The sequence below is a fragment of the Gallinula chloropus genome (genome assembly GCF_964237585.1).
Source record: "Gallinula chloropus genome assembly, chromosome: 11".
Taxonomy (NCBI): domain Eukaryota; kingdom Metazoa; phylum Chordata; class Aves; order Gruiformes; family Rallidae; genus Gallinula; species Gallinula chloropus.
Genome location: NC_140096.1, coordinates 19,837,052 through 19,854,884, shown reverse-complemented (window position 1 = coordinate 19,854,884; position 17,833 = coordinate 19,837,052). Strand labels below are relative to the sequence as shown.

The following is a 17,833-nucleotide window of genomic DNA, read 5'->3' as shown; positions in this document are numbered from 1 at the left end:
GGGAGTTCTACCAAGTTTTACTCATGGGGCAAAGGAGTAATTTATTTCAGTTGGAAGGGACCTGCAGTGATCAGCGAGTCCAACTGCCTGACCAGTTCAGGGAACGTCAGCCTATGCCTAACCGCTCTCTTGACCTGGGGGCTTGGATGTCTTCAGAGCTGTGACTTTCATCCCAGAGGCTGTACCAGCCTCTTCATCCTGGGGTCTGACTTGCCCTGCTGGTGAGTGTAGAGCTGTGGTGGTGTACAAGGTTACTACCTCCTGCTCCTCATTGTCGTCACAGTGCAGGAGGTTTCTGCCCTGTGATGAGTCGGATGATGCCACCCACACTGAACATAATCAGCAACACATGAAAGAAGGTGCAGACATTTCCATTAGGAATTGATAGAACTACAGCCATGTAGCCATTCTGATCAACCAAAGGAAGACTTAGATTGCACCTTTCCCCTTCTGCAGTTCCATGGGATTAGTTCTGGAAGCTCAGTTGATGCTTCTTTCTTGATCTGCAGACTTCCAGTTTTCTTCCAAATTAGCCTGTATACCTGTAGCTATACCTGTGGGAGAAGCCAGACTGCAGTTTTACTTATGCAAAACTCGAGTTCATATTTGTCATACCAGAGCACAGGAGTATTTTTATTTTTTCTTAAGTTTTATTTTCTCTTTGAGATATTGCAGAGCTTTCTTATGATGTACACTGATAAGGCTTCCGGTAACAGGTTTTCAAAAATAATTAGAGTGATGAATCATAATCAGAAATAAATGACTCTTACATCTATTAAGATAGTTATTTAAAAATGTTTTGATGAATCATGCAAAAATGCATTATACTTCTTCATAGATATATTTTTTGTTTTTTTCCAAGTCTTATGAAAAGAGCTTGTGCTTTTAACACTTGAATAATAAACAAAGATATTTACAGCAGACATCATAAATGCTACATGGCAGTTCAGACAGGCAAAGTGGTGATGGTCCCCCGCTCTGCTATTCACAAAACACGCAGAGGGTTTCAGATCTTTCTATACGCTCCCAATTTGAAGGCGTTTCAGTCCTGTATCTTCAGGATGCTCCTTTTCTCCAAATCATTCATTTCCTTCAGTATAAGGGCAACATTGTACCTCAGTTCTTGAAACTTTGCAACTGGCACCTGAAACAGAATATTCAGAAATTCAAATATTCAAAAAAACCAGAAATATTCAGAAAACACAAAACATCTTTGGAGCTGTGACTAGGGCATGTCTGTGGATAGAGAACATTCCTGCCACACTGCTGGCCCAATCTCTCACCTGTCTTTTTTTTAGACTTCAGGATTTGAGGTTAACAAAATTCAGTTAACTCAACTAAATCATCTGGGTGAAAAAGTAGTGGAGAGTGGGAACACCCAGAAGTAACATTTTCTGTACTCCAGAATGTAAAATGGTGGCTGCTGTGGTGAAGTGAGAGAGTCGCAGATTGGAAGGAAGGATAAAGACACTTGGATGTTGTGGAGCTACAGAGTTCTCAAGCAACAAATTCCAGATATTCTGTTTGCCCAGACTTGGGGAGAAAGGAACTGAGCCTCAAAGCAAGAGACTTGGCAGCAATCTCAACAGCAACGAGGACTGGCCACTGTCTATACATGGAAAGCAAAAGATTTTGATTAAAGACCCAAAACATTTTCAACTGTGCAGGAGATTAATGGACTTGACTTTACCCTTCCAAGCTTGAGAAGCCAAATGGATGTAAATCTATTACCTGCTAAGACAGAGAACCACATCCAAGCACAGGCACCGACTGGGTGACACAGATTAACGTGTGTGCTCACATGAGTACCAGCAGCAGTCTAGCTAGTCCCAGGCTGCTCTGCAGAGCACTGCCTAATTTACTACTACAACTACACTGAAGACGTGCAGCTCCCTTTGACAGCGTCCCTTGTCATCCCTCTGCCTCCTACAGCACCAATATCAATGATGTGAGAGGAATCCAACACCTGATTTGCATTTTCCATATGGATCAGAAATGCATGAGAAGGCATCGTGTCCCTTTCACTTCTGACATACAGACAAGACTGGAAATGACACAATTCCCATTGCTTTTTAGAAAAATCTTTGTTGTCAGAAATCACACTGTGATTAAAATACCAAACCAGACCCGAGACACTGAAGAGTGTAACTTCTCCCTGTGGCATACACATTTTCAATCTGTTCATAATGGAATTATCTTCTGGACTTATCATCTTACATAAGCCCTGTTAGCATGACATTCTGAGCAGGTCTGAATGAAGGGAAACTGAAGAGGTGAGGACGGTATTTGCTTGCATATGGCACCTTGCATCAAAACACATGTTTATCCCAGAGCCACTAACTGTGGTAAGACCACTCATCAGAGACAGAAATTGTGTTACAGCCAGATCTTTGGCATTTGGATCTAAGCAGCAGTGAAGAGCTGATTCTAATAGAAGCATGGTATTTGCTATGAGGTATCTGCACTTCTACATGCATTGGTGTGGCACACCAACCCACCTCCACTGCACAATAGCAGTTTTCCACAGACATCCAACCAAAAAAACCCTGAACCCAAACCAAACAGGAACAGTGCTACCCAGACCTAGCACTGTATACCAGGAAATAAAGCCCCAAATCTAAACACTAAAGAATATGTACTGGCTTTTATTCTCACACATAAAACTTATCCTGTCACAAATGGTTACCCTGAAGTCCATGGCATCATGGAAGTCCATGGAAGACCTCAGAGTGTACAGGATGCTCTAAGCTGGACTGTCCACAGAGGTGTGAATTGGGTCTTCTGTGAGTGACACCTCGATGCTTTGCAATGTAGCACAGAACTTGTGCCTTCCTCAACAGTTGCTACTAATACAAGAGCTGAAGCCAAAATCTTTACAGAGTTGAAATGTAACAATGCCTGCTGTGCACTGAATTCCTGTGTGCACCACCATGTTATTTATAGAACAAATAGCATTCCTTTTCAAAGGTTAAAAATATGGAAGAATTTATGACATCTTCCAGCAAGCCTTTATGTACAGCATTATAAATGCTGCCACTGACTAATTCTGAAGCAAAAAGCAAATATGCTTTTTTAAACCTTCTTTTTAGCACCAACAACTGTACTGAAGAAATAAACCTACCTCTGCCACAGAAGAGAATGTTACCATTCTCTACAGAATTTAGGTGGTTTATATCCTACATGATCTAATTTTTTTTCCCTCAAGAGCCACCATCAGGTCTGAAGGTTACAGTTGAGAACAAACCCATAATTTTTCATCAAATCAGTGCTTTTCAGTAATTCTTCTTCTTTCAAGTGAGGTTTCAGCAAAATGTGTGTAGGGACAAGGTATAAAATTATTTTGGTTGGTGTTCCATGTGGCTACACTGAACAGGAAGGGTTCTAAAGCAAAGCAACCAATAACAATGCATTGTTTACAAAAGCTTTAATATTTTAAACAGTCATTCACCTTTCTAAAAAGAACTTGAAGTGCCTTCATTTTATATTTATTATGTCAATCAGACTTACTTCAAAGCGATGAGCTGTCCCATCTGAAAGCTTCATCATCATTAGAATGGATGGTTGAAGTGCACGGGCCAGTGAGCTGAAATTATTTATATTATTAGTATTACAACAATGGAGATCAGCAGTGTGATGAGTACAGCATTGCACAGTGACAATTTTAAGATTTCCCTGTAAGCTTTACACAGAACATGAGTAATTCCCATCACAGAGTCCTGTACCTGGCTGGAAACTCATGAATGCAGGAGTCCTGTCCAATTTACCTCAGTACTGAGAATGACATTCTTTTAATAGCTTCATAACAGCAAGTTTAGGACCATTTTTATTTTGCATACTAATTAGATTCATGGAACTTAATAGGGATAAGAGCTGACCAAGTATTGTTAGAATAATGCACAGTTTTCTTATTCAGTTTACCACGTTGCATTAATCCTGTCCATCCCTTTCCATCCATACTTTAAACTGCCATCTCATTTGGGGAAATCAAGCTCTTCCAGTCTTCATCCTAAATTTGTGGCTTGTTATTTTATTTCATGACCCAGAGAGGGAAAAATGAGTCATTCTTGTGCAGCTTCCATCAACTGATTTTGCCAAAGCCTAGTCAGGTACTGACAGGCACTACAGCCAGAAGCCATACCTCTTCACAGAGGCTGTTGCTGGATGATAAACAAGAAATCCCAGAGGACGAGGCTGACTGGAAAGGAAAATAAGAGGAAGGAAAATAGGAAAGGAGAATGTACTGCTCCTGAGTTGTTTGAAAAACAAATCATAGGACTTGCCTGCAGCTTGCAAGCAATGTGCCTGGGGATGTTTATCTGTACATTTTGCTCTCTTATCAGGACAGATTTTTTCGGCATAGTGATACCTGTGTGGTGTTTACAGCACCACTCATCTGAGAGTCAATGGAACTAGTAGCTTGTGGCCATTACAGTTTTCACTTAGATTTCAGGAAGACCATCCCTGATGACCCACGGGCTTCTCAACTGTGGCAGCGGAGGCCGCGGATGCCTTGGATGCAGGTATCCATGAACGCAACACAAAGTCACTCGTGCTAAGTTTGTGCTACTGACAAATACTGGGTCATCTTCCAATTTCTTTCACCCTTGTCCATCTTGGTCAGAACTAGAAAAAGACCAAGAACAGCAGAGAAAGCAGGTTTCTGTTTCGTTCTGGCTCTAGACAAAGGTCCATTCCCCAGATGCCTCTGCTGTGGCAGATGGCAAAAAGCTTTTCAGTGCAGCCACAGACAGGACCATCCCAAAGGCCTTCACACCTGGTTTGTGAAAGAAACTAGGAGGTGGATCAGTGACCAGCCACATAACTCTGGCAGTGCAGAGGTGCTGTTCAGAAGCTTCTCTTTGTAGAATCTACAGAAGCCTGAACAGGTGATGGAATGTCATGTTATATCACATGTGCAACATACAGATGATAGTCTACTTAAGAAGTTGAATAGGTGATTTCCCTCCCCTGCTCCAGTGAAGCTGAGAGTGTGACTGGCTGCATGAGACTCAATCCATCTAATTTATTCCAGTGCCTCTGAGGACCTGTGGAGTTTTATCAGCCCTGTTAAGTTTTAAAACATTGAAGGAGAGACTCAGACTTTCAAATGTTTCTAGCACAAAGGTTTGAGAGATCAAAATAAATAAGGAGCCTAAAAATCTACCAGTAGAAGAAGATGAAGGCAGCAGCCTGCTCATAGGTCCATGTTAACAGCCTGTGGATAAACTGACTTCTACACCATCCAGAAAATCCCCTCCCTATCTTTTCATCTCTGTCCATTTAATGCTACATGCAAATCCCTAACAGCAAGATACATTTTAACATGGTTAACATTTTGAAGCAGCAGCAGAAGTCAGTTTAACCTCGGGCAAAGTAATTTCTAGGGTCATGCAGGATTCTCTTGTACCTTGTGGATATCGCTACGTCCACTCTCCACTTGAAGTCCTGGATGCTCGGCAGCCTGCTTCCCTGTACCAGAGCTGTGCCTTCGGAAGCAGGGCGCCTACAGAGAACATCAGAAATGGGAGAATGCAATGAAAATTCATAAAAGAAACAACAACCTAAAGTGAAAGGAATGTTTCTCTGGAACTTGTTTCTTTCCTACATCTATCCTCACTTAGAGAGGTCTGAGCAAGCAGAGGTTTTGTGTATTCAAGACAGCTGGGCTCAGATTAACCGTTTAACCAATGTCTATTTTAAAAAAAAGACACCAAGTGACTCTGTGATTCCAGTAAACTGATGTCATTATGAAGTTTAGTAAGAGTCCTTGTGATGCCTGGCATATCTGTTATTTCAATTACATGCAACTGTGAGGCACAGAAAGGCATCTGCAATTACATTTGTACCTTCATGCAGATCCAGGAGGAACAAGCAAGAGGAATGAGACTGATGAGAAAAAAGTTGGAATAGGATCACTGTGCTCCTTCAGCTAAAAGCATCTAGTATTAGCAAGCAGCAATGTTGCAAAATATAGTAATATTAGGGTGCACTTTGAAGCATACTTTAAAGAAAATGATATAAAAATCACACAGTGGTTCTTGGTAATCACCACAAACTAAGTTCCTTACATAACGTTCACTGCAAAGCCCAGCACAACCTTCACGTTTCTGTCTAGTCTGTGTGTAAGCAGCAGGATTCATCTATTACTCATATCACAGAAAGAATCAGGGTGCTCAAGCCTCAGTTTATTTCTGTGTGGAAATACATTTGACAGTGATTAAACTTCAGATGGTTGACAATCTTTAAAATTTTAACAGCATCTTAAGCTCTGGATAAGTAAACAAGCCAAATCTGACACAAAGACATAACAACCACCCATTTTTAGATCTATAGGCAGAAATATCTTCAGAATGAGGTCACTGAGCTGGTCCATTTGGGAGCTAGGCTGGACTTCGTGTTACTTACCACATTTTTATTTTTGGTAAGCATCCCAGGTCTCTGAAGTTATTTACAGTACATTTCAAAGCTACTCCAGTACTCCCGCTAAGGGCAGGATAAGAGACGTTACATCCTTTATCCATGGTGCTAAACATAATCTAATTACAGTCTTTACATCAGAAAGGAATCCTCTCTGAACAAATCAAGGACTGTAGGAATGATAGTCTAACATCCATAGTCAGATTCTTGTGTGCAAGTTAGCTGGTGCCTTCAGAAACTGCCCAGAAAGATGAATGATTTGATAACATGCACGGGACTGACAGGCTGAGATACTCCAAGGCTCTGGCAAAGGAAATACAAGAAAGAATGTATCCTTTTTTTTGGGGGGGGTGGGGGGGAAGAAAGGGGGGAATGGTAGTGTCAGAAGTGACACACATTCCTAATAGCATAGTACAGGAATGAGCAGAAAAAATAGATGAGCTGGTTCTTACTCATTGTCAACTACTGGATAGGAAGTAGGTCAGCACAGCTGGCCGCAAGCATGAGGAGCTGGAGTCTAGAATGGTCATTAGCAGGATTAAACAGTAAGAACAGGCCTTTCCCTCAGTGTTCAGCTGCTGCCAGAGTATTGCTTAATTTGGCATATACCTACAAATAGCTGCACTGCTACCACTTCCTTAAGACACACTAACTCCCATCAGTGGGAACACCAGCATCTGAGGGGGTTGCAGCGTGCAGGCAACAGGAGGATGTTCCAGTTAGCGGCGGCACGTCAGCAATGCCCAAACATCAAAGGTTCTGACTGCTGTTACGCTCTGGCATTTCTGTGGCCAAACCACAAAGCTTCAGTTCTGGTAAGAACTAAGGATTACACTTCAGTACCATTTCCCCAGAAACAGTCCTGGCTTTTATATCTTATTTTAAGCTTCTGTCAGCACCTTCCCAGCCTGGAGAAGATCACAACTGGAACTACAAGAATCCACTAAGGATGACACAATGTGCATAGTGGCCAACATACATAGAGAATTTACATGGGTCATTAATCATTAATCAAGCCATTGATTTCTAAAGGGAATAACAACATGGAGGAGGAAAGACTCAATGGATCTTACATCCAAAACCTATAGACCACAGTTATGTTTTGTAAACATTCTGTGCAGACAGCTGCATATAGAGCAGAAGGCAGAAGTTAGGTCAAGTAAATCACCATGGATCAGCTGGGAACCATCCTAATTATACATGGAAAGGATGATTCTGTGATACATCTGGTGACAGGAACATCATCTGCCAAAGGATGCAACAGTAGAGCACTTGAAAATGAAAGATTAGATCATTAATACCCAACAATATCAAAACTAAAGACAAATTCTAGATGGTCCCTATGCACGTAACAACACACACCTAGCAGGCTACTGCAGAGGGAGAACACAAATCAGTGTGTGAAATGCTGACAAATGGCACACAGAACACACCCTCCTGGCAGAAACAAAAGCTACACTTTTTTTTTTTTTTAAAGGTAGTATATTTATTATAAACATTCAGAGAGGGGAAGTTAGGGTTATCCTTTCCCTTAAAAAGAACAGTTTTAATTTCATGCAGTTGATGCTGTGGCAAGTTCTTCTTTCCTTTAGTCTACAGTATGATGGAACTGTGAGGGCAGAAATATGAATGTGAAATTTCTTATACTTCAGATCGGTTGTTTAGGGAACAAAATTGCAAAAATGGGATACAATGTCAGGAAAAGTATTAAAAATGGACTTTTCTGTGTTATCTAGCTCATACTGAATTTCTGAGCAGATGCTAATACTTCTCTTAACATCACAATCATATATATTCACAACACAATAAGCATAAATTCATTTACATTTAAGATTATAAAAGCAGATCTGTCTAGAAATCAAATGTGAGGTGCTCTTCTTTAGTCTCAAAACACAGAGCAAGATTACTCTGGATAATCACAGCTTTCAAAATGAGAAAAAGCTAAATTTTCCAGCATCGTGATTTCAGAGCAGAAAACAGACAATCATGCATGCTTCAAATGACATCTAAATTTATCTTCTTTTTCCACTGCAAACAATATTTCCACTTTGCAACCATGAATTTTGCATTCTTAACACCTATAATTCAAAGCAAAGAAAAGATGAGAAGGCTGAATTTATTTTTACTACAAGAACCTTTTGCTTTAAGCCAAGATCTTAACCAAGGAAATGAAAAATATTTTTAACTTTTGGTAGCAGCACTCAGACCCTTGTGAGGGTAACTGGGATACCACAACTAGGATTACCAGGATTCCACACAGAATATCTGGAGCAGCACAGGGTTAGTGATGCTATGTGCTGAGTGACCTCAGCTTTCAAAAAGGGAAGTTCTGCATATGCAAAGAGTTCAAGCCATTTCTAGAGGTAGAATAAGCCAAGTATGGTTGAGACAGACAGAGAAAAGGAATCCCTAGAGCAGACAAAAGAGACTGTTCAAAAAGTTCTTGATTTAGTGCTTCCTCTCTATATATGTAAATATATACTGAGGTATATATATTGCTTAGAAAATGGATTACAGCTAGCAGAGCACTTGATACCTCATATGTGTCATTGGGAATTCCCAACTCAACTGTATATTAAGACTTGGTTAAATACCAAGAAAGCTTCCATGAACCACAGAAGGTTGAAGGCACATGTAGCTCGCCTCTCAACAAAGCAATCTTTCTCTTTTACTCTAACTTGCAATGATTGTGATGACAAAAATGCTTAATTCTGCAGTGAATTTTTCATCTCTAGGTACTGATCCACCTACAGAGTCTATAAAGCATTACAAAACCAGAAAAAATTGAAAATTGGCATGAAAGCTACTCTATATATAACCATGCATGATGGACATCTTGTTATGCTGAATCAAAACAGTGGGACAAATCTTGGTCTCATTAATTTAGAGAATTTTGCTGTTCCTTTAAGAGGCCCAGGATTTTTGTCAGCAGAGCTCTGTGCAACCCTGCTGGCTGCAGGATACACAAAGACACTAACCTGTTACCAAAGACTACACTGGAGAAGTCCATGATGAAATCTTCTGGTATCCTTAAAGAGAAGAGCAATACAAAGTAGTTAAATGTTTTGTAACCACAAATACATGGCCTTCACTAAATATATATATATATATATGAAACCTACTCTAGAACACAAAAACCATGTCAATGTTTTTCATCTTCCACTGCTTAAAATTATCACCAGCAATGCATGCTTCCAAAAATTCCAAACCTACACTTTTCACTTCCCTTTCACCTGAAGTGTAATGGAAGTAAGATAGAAGGGACTGTTCCCTCAAAAGTAAAACCAGAAGCCCTCGTAGCTGAGATTGCTTACAAAAGCAGCACATCTAGCATGGGGAGAACAAATAACTTTGATAGGGACCATGAGAACTGGATGAATAGACTCACACTCATCTACTCCACACCTCTCCACGGTATCATTCCTCTGACACTGTTGATTTTCAGTTCAATACAACAGACTGTGAATTGCAAAGACCGCAGAGCAAACACTATCCATTCAGCTGCCTTTGCCACAGGGACAGTAACCTCCTGCAGAGAGGCAGGTTGGACAAGCAGAAGTAACAACTGCCACAGTTAAATCCAGCACTCAACATTAATCAGTGCCCAGAGACATTACTCACCAGTGGCTTCAGATACACAGCAGTACATCGAAGAAAAATCAAAGCAAACAAGGAAGTTACCTGCCTGTCCTAAAGGGCTTACAGTGGCTAATGATGGGAGAGAAAACAACAACCCATCAACTCACACAGTGGGAAAATGAAAGAGCAGTTGCTGGAGCTTGAATTCTTAAAGGAAGAAGTGGGGTTAAAACACGTTTTTAAACAATGCTCAGATAAAACTGAATTCATATTACCAAGGTTGTTATCTGAGGCAAACTGGGAAGTGAGGAGGAGGGACTAGACAGTGCTTTTTTGGCTGCATTTGTCTGTCTCTCAGAACAGAGAAGACTATTTCTGCAAACATTACTTTCTGTGCAAGTCTATCACTTAACCCATCCAGATGGTGACCAACTATCCTCTGTATGTAGTGAAATAGCTGGACACAGGGGGGTGGTAATATGATTATTACTGTTTTGGGTTTGTGTGGCAAGGTTTGGTAGCAGGGGTGGCTGCAGAGTTGGCTTCTGCAAGAAGTTACTAGAAGCTTCCTCCAGGTCTGACAGAGACAATGCTAGCTGGGTCCAAGATGGACGTGCTGCTGGCCAAGGCTGAGCCCATCAGCGATGGTGGCTGTGCCTCTGCAATTATGTATTTCAGAAGGGAAAAAACAGCCTAGCAGCAGCTTTTTACCATGAGAGAGAATGAGACGATGTGAGAAACTCTGCAGACACCAAGGTCAGTGCAGAAGGTGGGCCAGAGGTGCTCCAGGCCCCAGAGCAGAGATTCCTCTGCAGCCCATAGAGAAGACCACAGTGAGACAGGCTGTGCCCCTGCAGCCCGTGGAGGAGGATGATGGAGCAAGAGATTCCACCTGCAGCCTGTGGAAGGAGGAGTCCATACTGGAACAGACTGGCCCTAAAGGACTGCACTCCTGAGAAGGGACTTGCACTGGAGCAGTTCATGAAGAGCTGCAGCCTGTGGGAAGGACTCACATTGGAGAAGTTCATGGAGGACTGTTCTATTAGGGGTATGGAATGGCAACCCAGTAAAACCAGTAGTACTGATCTAATCAGTAAGAAGTGAGCATGTCTCCCAGCCTCTCTCTTCACCATAACTAGAAGCCAAGACCAGCTGTATTGAGAAATTGAGAATTAAATGGTGGATTTAGTCCAATCTTCAGCTTCACTGAAGAAAACAAAAAAGAATGCAGGAGAGGTGAAAAAAAAGGTAAGCTGTTTCAGAGCCCAAACCTTTTAAAAGAAGACACAACAAAAAAAGGGAAATAAGCTATTTTTCTTCCTTAAAATGCAAAACTCCTGCCCAAACACTGGATGCCAGTAACACCAAGACACTGCCATCCAACCAAGTCAGTTCTTAATGCACATGATCACAGGATGACCCGCAGGAGCCGCCGCAGGATAAATGTCCCAATGTAATTAGTAGGTGCCCTGAAAACAAGCAGGCATTTCATCCCCAAAACCAAGTGCATTGGGAAACATGGGAAATTACATTTCCTGTAGGAATCGAAGATACCAAAAGTGCTACTGAATTTACTACATATCATAGCTTGAGAGTGGAGTAAGTTACTTTGACTTCTGAAAGTCCAGCCATGAGGTGAAGAGAACTACTCACAAGACATAAGGCTGCTGAAGATGGAGGTTAAGAAGAGCCCCAGTAATGTGAGAACCATGAGGCAACAGCAGCAACAAGCAGCACATAAAACACACAAGCCTGCAAGCAACCCAAATGCAGTTACCTGAACTACTGCTGCTATATCAGTCATGTTAACCAGAACAAGATAAAAAAAGATTTTTCAAGATATAAATATATAGAGAAGATGATCCAGACTTAAAAGCGTCGTTATAGTTCCATGAATAATCCATAAAGTGAGGAAAAAACCCACTCTACATAAATGTAAGGCATTAAAGTGTGGTTAGATGCCTGGGAGCCTGTATTGCCAGGTACAGCCAGCGTGCACAGCCAGCCCAGCGACTTCGGGCACCACCAACTTTCTCCACTGCTCAGCAGCAAAATATTCACCCTCCCAGAGAACCTGGCATGGAGCTTTTAGCACTCTTCATTATTCCTTCATCACACCACGCACGCTCTGCGTGCACCTCAAAGAACCACCAACTCCCACTAGGTCAAAAGCAATTCATCAGTTTCTCAATGACCTACTTTAACCTGGGTGTGAAGTCCATGACGTGGCAGAGGAAGCAGTTTGCAGTTTAGCTCACAAGACAAAAGGCAGACAGAACTCCAGCACTGAGCTGCAGACAAAATCGTTTCAACAAGCCAAGCACCTTTCATCATGGCCCCAATTAAACTTTTCACTGATTATACCCCGATTACATGTCTAAATCTGTAGCTTTAATTTGACTGAAGTTGCTCATAAAGTAAATTATGCTCATGACTCTGCAGAACAGAATCTGAGAAGAAAGCCAATTTGCAGGTTAATGGACAAATAAGGATGAAAAAAGAATCAGAAACTACCTGTCTGTTTCTCCTAGGTAGCAATCAGAATTCTAAGAATTGTGGGAAATCAGTGTTGTCAAATAGTTGGGCCTCAGCACAGAAGTTTCTCTCTAGATGAAAACATCAACTGCTGTTATTCTTATTGCTACTGAATATGGAAATAAGGGAAAACCTATAAAGATTATTAGCACCTGATGTCTAGCTGTTAGGATATGAACTTCTATTTCAGAGATAAACCAACACACGTTTTGGCTAAGCCTGTACCAAACACTACTCTGTCTTGGGCAATGGGCAGGAGCGATCATAGCTGAACACGGCAGCAGGATTTCATCAGCATTAGATCATTGGCCTTTCAAAGAAGAAAAAAAGTAGGGCAGTTTCTTGGCTTCTGAAATGTTACCACTGTCTTACAAACACGTTAAAAAATATTGCAGGGCAAGGTGGGGATGGCAGAGAGAAGGTCACTCACATTTGCATAACCTACATTACGGACTAAATTAGACCAACCTCTCCAGCATGTGAAATTCAGTGCTCATGCTCAGTGCTAAATCAAGTCTTACACAGCACCTGTTTTTTTCATCTGGCTTCACATGACATTTGGCAACAGATGTATTATGTGCTATTTACAGGTAATTTTTCTACCAACTTTGTTGTATAAAGAAGTTGATTTGGGGAAGCAGTTACATAAAAGTTGTGAAAAAACAAACATACTAAAAAATCAGGGCATAAACTTGCATACCTGAGCTCCTTTAGGTCTTCCTTAAAAACCTAGAAAGACAAGGAAGGTGAAAATTTACAGGATGTGGTCTTAAAAGATTATTTCTTACCTACTGTACTTACAGTGGTTACTTGCTTGGTATCTCTTCCCCGAAGTTTTAGCCTCAAGTTGCAGTAGTTTTGAAATGACAGGTTAGGTATTGAGAAGAATTTCCAGAAGTGTTCAATCAAGTTGTGAGAAACTAATTTTACAGACCTACATCTCTTGGAAGCCTTCACTCTTGAAAACAACATTGCTGCCATTCCTTTTATGTAGCTATCCATAACTTGTTTTTCTTTTAGAGTAATCACACCTCCTTATTCTCAGATATGTTTTGCAGTAACTTGTTTAAAGTATGATAAGGGAAAGGAAGTGGCAAAAGATAAGCTCTGAATGCTGAAAACAGACTTTCACTTTGCTTCCTGCAGTAGATGAGCTATTCCAGCATGCCTGGGTAAACACAGAACCAGCCTCTTAAACAGCAGAGGTGCCGGAAGCACAGGAGTGATTTGCTATGTAAAAATAAAATCAGGAAAAAATGCACTGTAAAGGAACAGGAAAAAAGAAAGACGACAGCCATGGAAGAGGAACAGGGGATGGGAACATGGCAGGTGTACAGACATTCACACAGAAGATCCACAGCATACACAGAAATAGCACTTTCTCCCAGTTTCTGCTACGTTGTTCTGGCCACAAGATTTTCCTTCCTCTATGGCAGCAGAACGGGGAAAGACAGCGAGTGGAGGACCGGCCAGGATGTGCAAAGCGAGCAGTATGTGTGCACACAGGGGCAAGAGAGTGAGCTGATGCCAACGAAATAATACTTCACAATGGTTTATTTTGGGATTTTATTTTAAGTTTGAGAACAGGCATGGATAGTAAACAAGATACTGAAGCAGAAAAAGATACAGGAATCACTTTTCCAAAGCTTAAATACTCTTCCAAAAAGCTCAGTGTAAATCTACCCAACAAGTGAAACATTAAGCTCTAGATTTTGAACTGTTTCTTCTAACCACTTTAACTCAGAGCAACATCTTCAGGTGCAGCTCCCCACCCTGGCAAAAAGGGTTGAGATGGTAACTGAGGTCTGATGCAACTTTTAACGTATCAGGACTTGAAGTATTCCCAGAACTTACTTCTTGTTTGAAGGTCGATAAGGGGAGCCTCAGTGCTTCTCGGAGAAGCGTATACATGCCAGAAATGAGGAAAGCAAGTTGCTCTTCTGAGAGATTAGAGCTTTCTGCAATCAGCTTGACAGATTCCTTGCAGTCTTTTCCTTCCAATGCATTAACAGCAACTGTGAATAAGAGAACAAAGCAAGATCCCTTTACAAAGGGGAAGACCCGGAGACCATGAACACCTCACCCATGCCTGTCATTTTACTTGACTTAATGTGCTGGCATTTTTCCTGATGTGAAACTGTCACTTCAGGTCTCTGTACATACACTCGATCATCCACCACCATGGCTCAGTCTCACAACACTTTACCTAGAAAACTTCAGTGGATTAATGTTTTACATCACAGAACTGAAGATGTTTTCACTCTTGAACTATGTTCCAGTGAGATAATGCAAAACAAACAAACAAAAAAAAATCATTGCTTACAAATGCAAATCCAACCTGAGCTTCTATCAACAAACTTGTTCATATCAGAAGTCTGCTTACAGCTTCATTACACTTCTGATACACAGGATAAGAGAGGATCGAGAATAAACAATTCAACACTGTTCTCCAACGTTTCACTTAAATTATCTTGTAATATCATCAGAGATCAAGGATTAAATGAGGAAGGAGACAAAACTAAACCTTCAAGTCTTGTAGTTTGCACAACTGCTGATAATACAAACTTTAAAGGAAAGTGGCAGCATTATACACTAACAGCTGCTGTGGGCTTATCTCAATCTTTCTCTCTCAGTTATTCTTCCTTTGTCCACACATGCACTGGCTGATACAACTTTCTGTTGCCATGTCAGCCTGTCCTGCACTCCAGTCAGTCTGGATGGACTGCTGGAGCCACAGGAAGCCCCACTGTGGATAAAAAAAAAAAGATTACTAACACAGTCCTATTGCAGGATTGGGACATTAGACTTGTCATTTATGATGAGCCACATCTAGGCTGGGAATAAAACATGAAAAGTAGAAAACGTCAAACAAGTATTACTTAAAGTCAACACTAAAAGACTAGCTTAGTAATGAAGCTTCTGGGGAAGGAAGGGTTTTAATAGAACTGCCAGCCTTCCTTTTGCTATCAGGTGGGCTCCACTGACTTCTAACTCTGGATAAACTCTCTTTGCTTTTCATATTTTTAAATCCACACCAAATTCAGTGTCGGGTCCTGGACCATTTGTGTGGCTGACTGAGTCTGTCTGGCAGTCTGTGCACGGCACATTTCACACAGAGCAGCTCGGATGTGTGAGGTGCCAGTACCAAGCTTTCCACGCTGTCTGGAAAAGGCTCCGCTCTACGACAACAAAACCAGCTCTGAGAAGAGTCTGAGTACTGCAAAGGCCAAACACAGATCAGCACTGAGGGCTGCCTCCTAGGTCACACACTGAGCTGTCTACTTACCTGCTTAAATACAACTTTGACCTGTCTCTTCAAAGAACAAGTTACTTACAGCTCTTAACTAGACAGCTTTAATGGCAATATCACTCTTCCTTCTGTTGACCAACATTAATAACTGGTTAAAAATCCACGTCTTCTTCTATAACCTACTTGCATTACTCAAGAATGCAAGACTTTTCTACTCAGCATATCTCAGGGGACTGAGAAATACCAGCTGTACCAACATTTCCAGCAGTCACTCTGAGGGAGAAAAAAAAGAATAACCAAAAACCACCCCAAAAATACCTCACTGCTGGGTTATTTGCTCCTAGCAGAAGATGCCTGCAGCCTCAAAGAGTTTAGCAGAGCCTGCAACAACACTGGCTGGATAGCCCTGAAGATAATGGTATGTGCAGTTTTTACATCATGAATTGAGCAGGCATACAAAGCAACATCTTGGGTTTTTTGTATTGATCATTATTCAGTAATACAGTAACAGCAACAGAAAACTAACTTGGTGCCAGGGCCAGAACAGTTTACACTCTGCTGAAATCCACTACGTCTTCAAAGTCCTGTAAACCTACAAGGGAAAAAAGCTCTGTCCTGCACGTGGTTAACCACAGACCAGCAAGAGCAGAAGCCGTGGAGATTTCTTCCAGCTCTGCATAACCTAGAGGCTGCCTCCATCCTCTCTGGGGCACTTGGATGAATCAGGGCGGCGGGGTCACCTGCCCTCAGATGGAGCCGAAGGGCTGTTTGCTCCCCCTGCAGCAGGGAGCGTTTATTGCACACCTAAATATAGGCGATCATTTAGACCGAAATTAAACCCAGATGGGGTTTAGGAGACGGTCAGGATTCCTGGCAGCAAGATAACGCTTCGGTCTACATTGCCCCTGCACTAGACAGCAAATATGGCTCAACATCTATATTTACTCTGGCTACACGTAGCTTTATTGCTCTCAGTTACTGTAAGGCAACCCTGGAAACGGCTCTGAGACTGCACAGCAACACTTTTAAAGGCAAACAAGCTACCAGATGCTTTGAGCCCTTATCGACTCAAACCAAGGAGAAGGACCTGCGAGGAGGTTGGCTGAGCCAACAGGTACGGGCGGCAGCCGCTCTCCCCCCGCCTGGCCACCAGCAAGCTGTGCGTGTGCTCCGCTTCAGCTGGTCTGCGGTTATTCTGAATACTGCAGTTTATTCAACCACGGTACTCTGACTGAGGTACTCAGGGGTACCTCGAATCAATTCCCACCCCGCTGGCCTGAGGATGGGGGAAGCCTGACCACCCCTGGGGCTGGCAGAGCGCTCCCACCCTCGCAGCCCCGGCTGGCGGAACACCTGCACTCTGAGGCCCCTGTACTTTCTCCGCGGGGTCTTGACGTTCACAAGCCCTCGGCAGCCTGAAAGAGGCTCAGCCGCTGGGTACGGGACCAGGAGATGAGGGAGGAACGACTCGAGCAGCGCTCGGGGACACCGCGGGGGTCACCCCCAGCCGCAGCAGCCCGCACCCCGTTCCCACGGGCTTTCCTGAGCACAGCCAGGAACCCGCGCTGCGCGCAACCCCGGGAAGCGTCCCGGGAGATCTGCAGCCCTTTGCCCGCGCAGAGCGGACCGTCCAGCTGCTCTGGCTTCCCACGGTGGGCTGCGCCCGCCCGCGGGCTCTGCGCGGGACACCCGCCCCGTCCCCCCGCGGCCGGGCAGCGAAGGCACCGCGGCGCCCGGCCCGAGCGGGGGGCGGCGGGCGCACCGAGGCAGGCCGCGCTGGGGCCCTACCTTTGAGCAGCCGCCGGAACACCTCCTTGCCCACGTCCTGCACGCCCCGCGCCATGGCCTCCACCTCGGCCGGCACTCGCGGCCCCAGGAAGCCACCGCCGCGACCTACGCCGCTCTCGCCGTGCCCGTAGGCCGCCCCCGCGGCCCTACCCACCGCCGCCGCCATAGCAGCGCGGCCCCGCCCGGCGCTGACGCGGGAGCGCGTGCCGGTGTGGCCACGCGGGCGCAGCCACCCGCCCCCCTCCGCCGCGGCAGGGGGCGCTG

The 17,833-nt window shown here is 43.2% G+C and overlaps 1 protein-coding gene across 1 annotated transcript; it reads right to left on the bottom strand.

Moving 5' to 3' along the window:
- Window positions 1-638: 638 nt before the first annotated feature.
- On the bottom strand, window positions 639-17,742 carry COMMD5 (COMM domain containing 5). The gene is made up of 7 exons (XM_084269306.1): window positions 17,570-17,742; window positions 14,386-14,546; window positions 13,232-13,260; window positions 9,396-9,446; window positions 5,408-5,503; window positions 3,508-3,583; window positions 639-1,144 (listed from the first exon to the last, which is right to left on the bottom strand). The coding sequence occupies exons 1-7, from the start codon at window positions 17,733-17,735 to the stop codon at window positions 1,043-1,045; spliced, it is 681 nt and encodes a 226-aa protein (XP_084125432.1). The 5' UTR covers window positions 17,736-17,742; the 3' UTR covers window positions 639-1,042.
- Window positions 17,743-17,833: the final 91 nt, after the last annotated feature.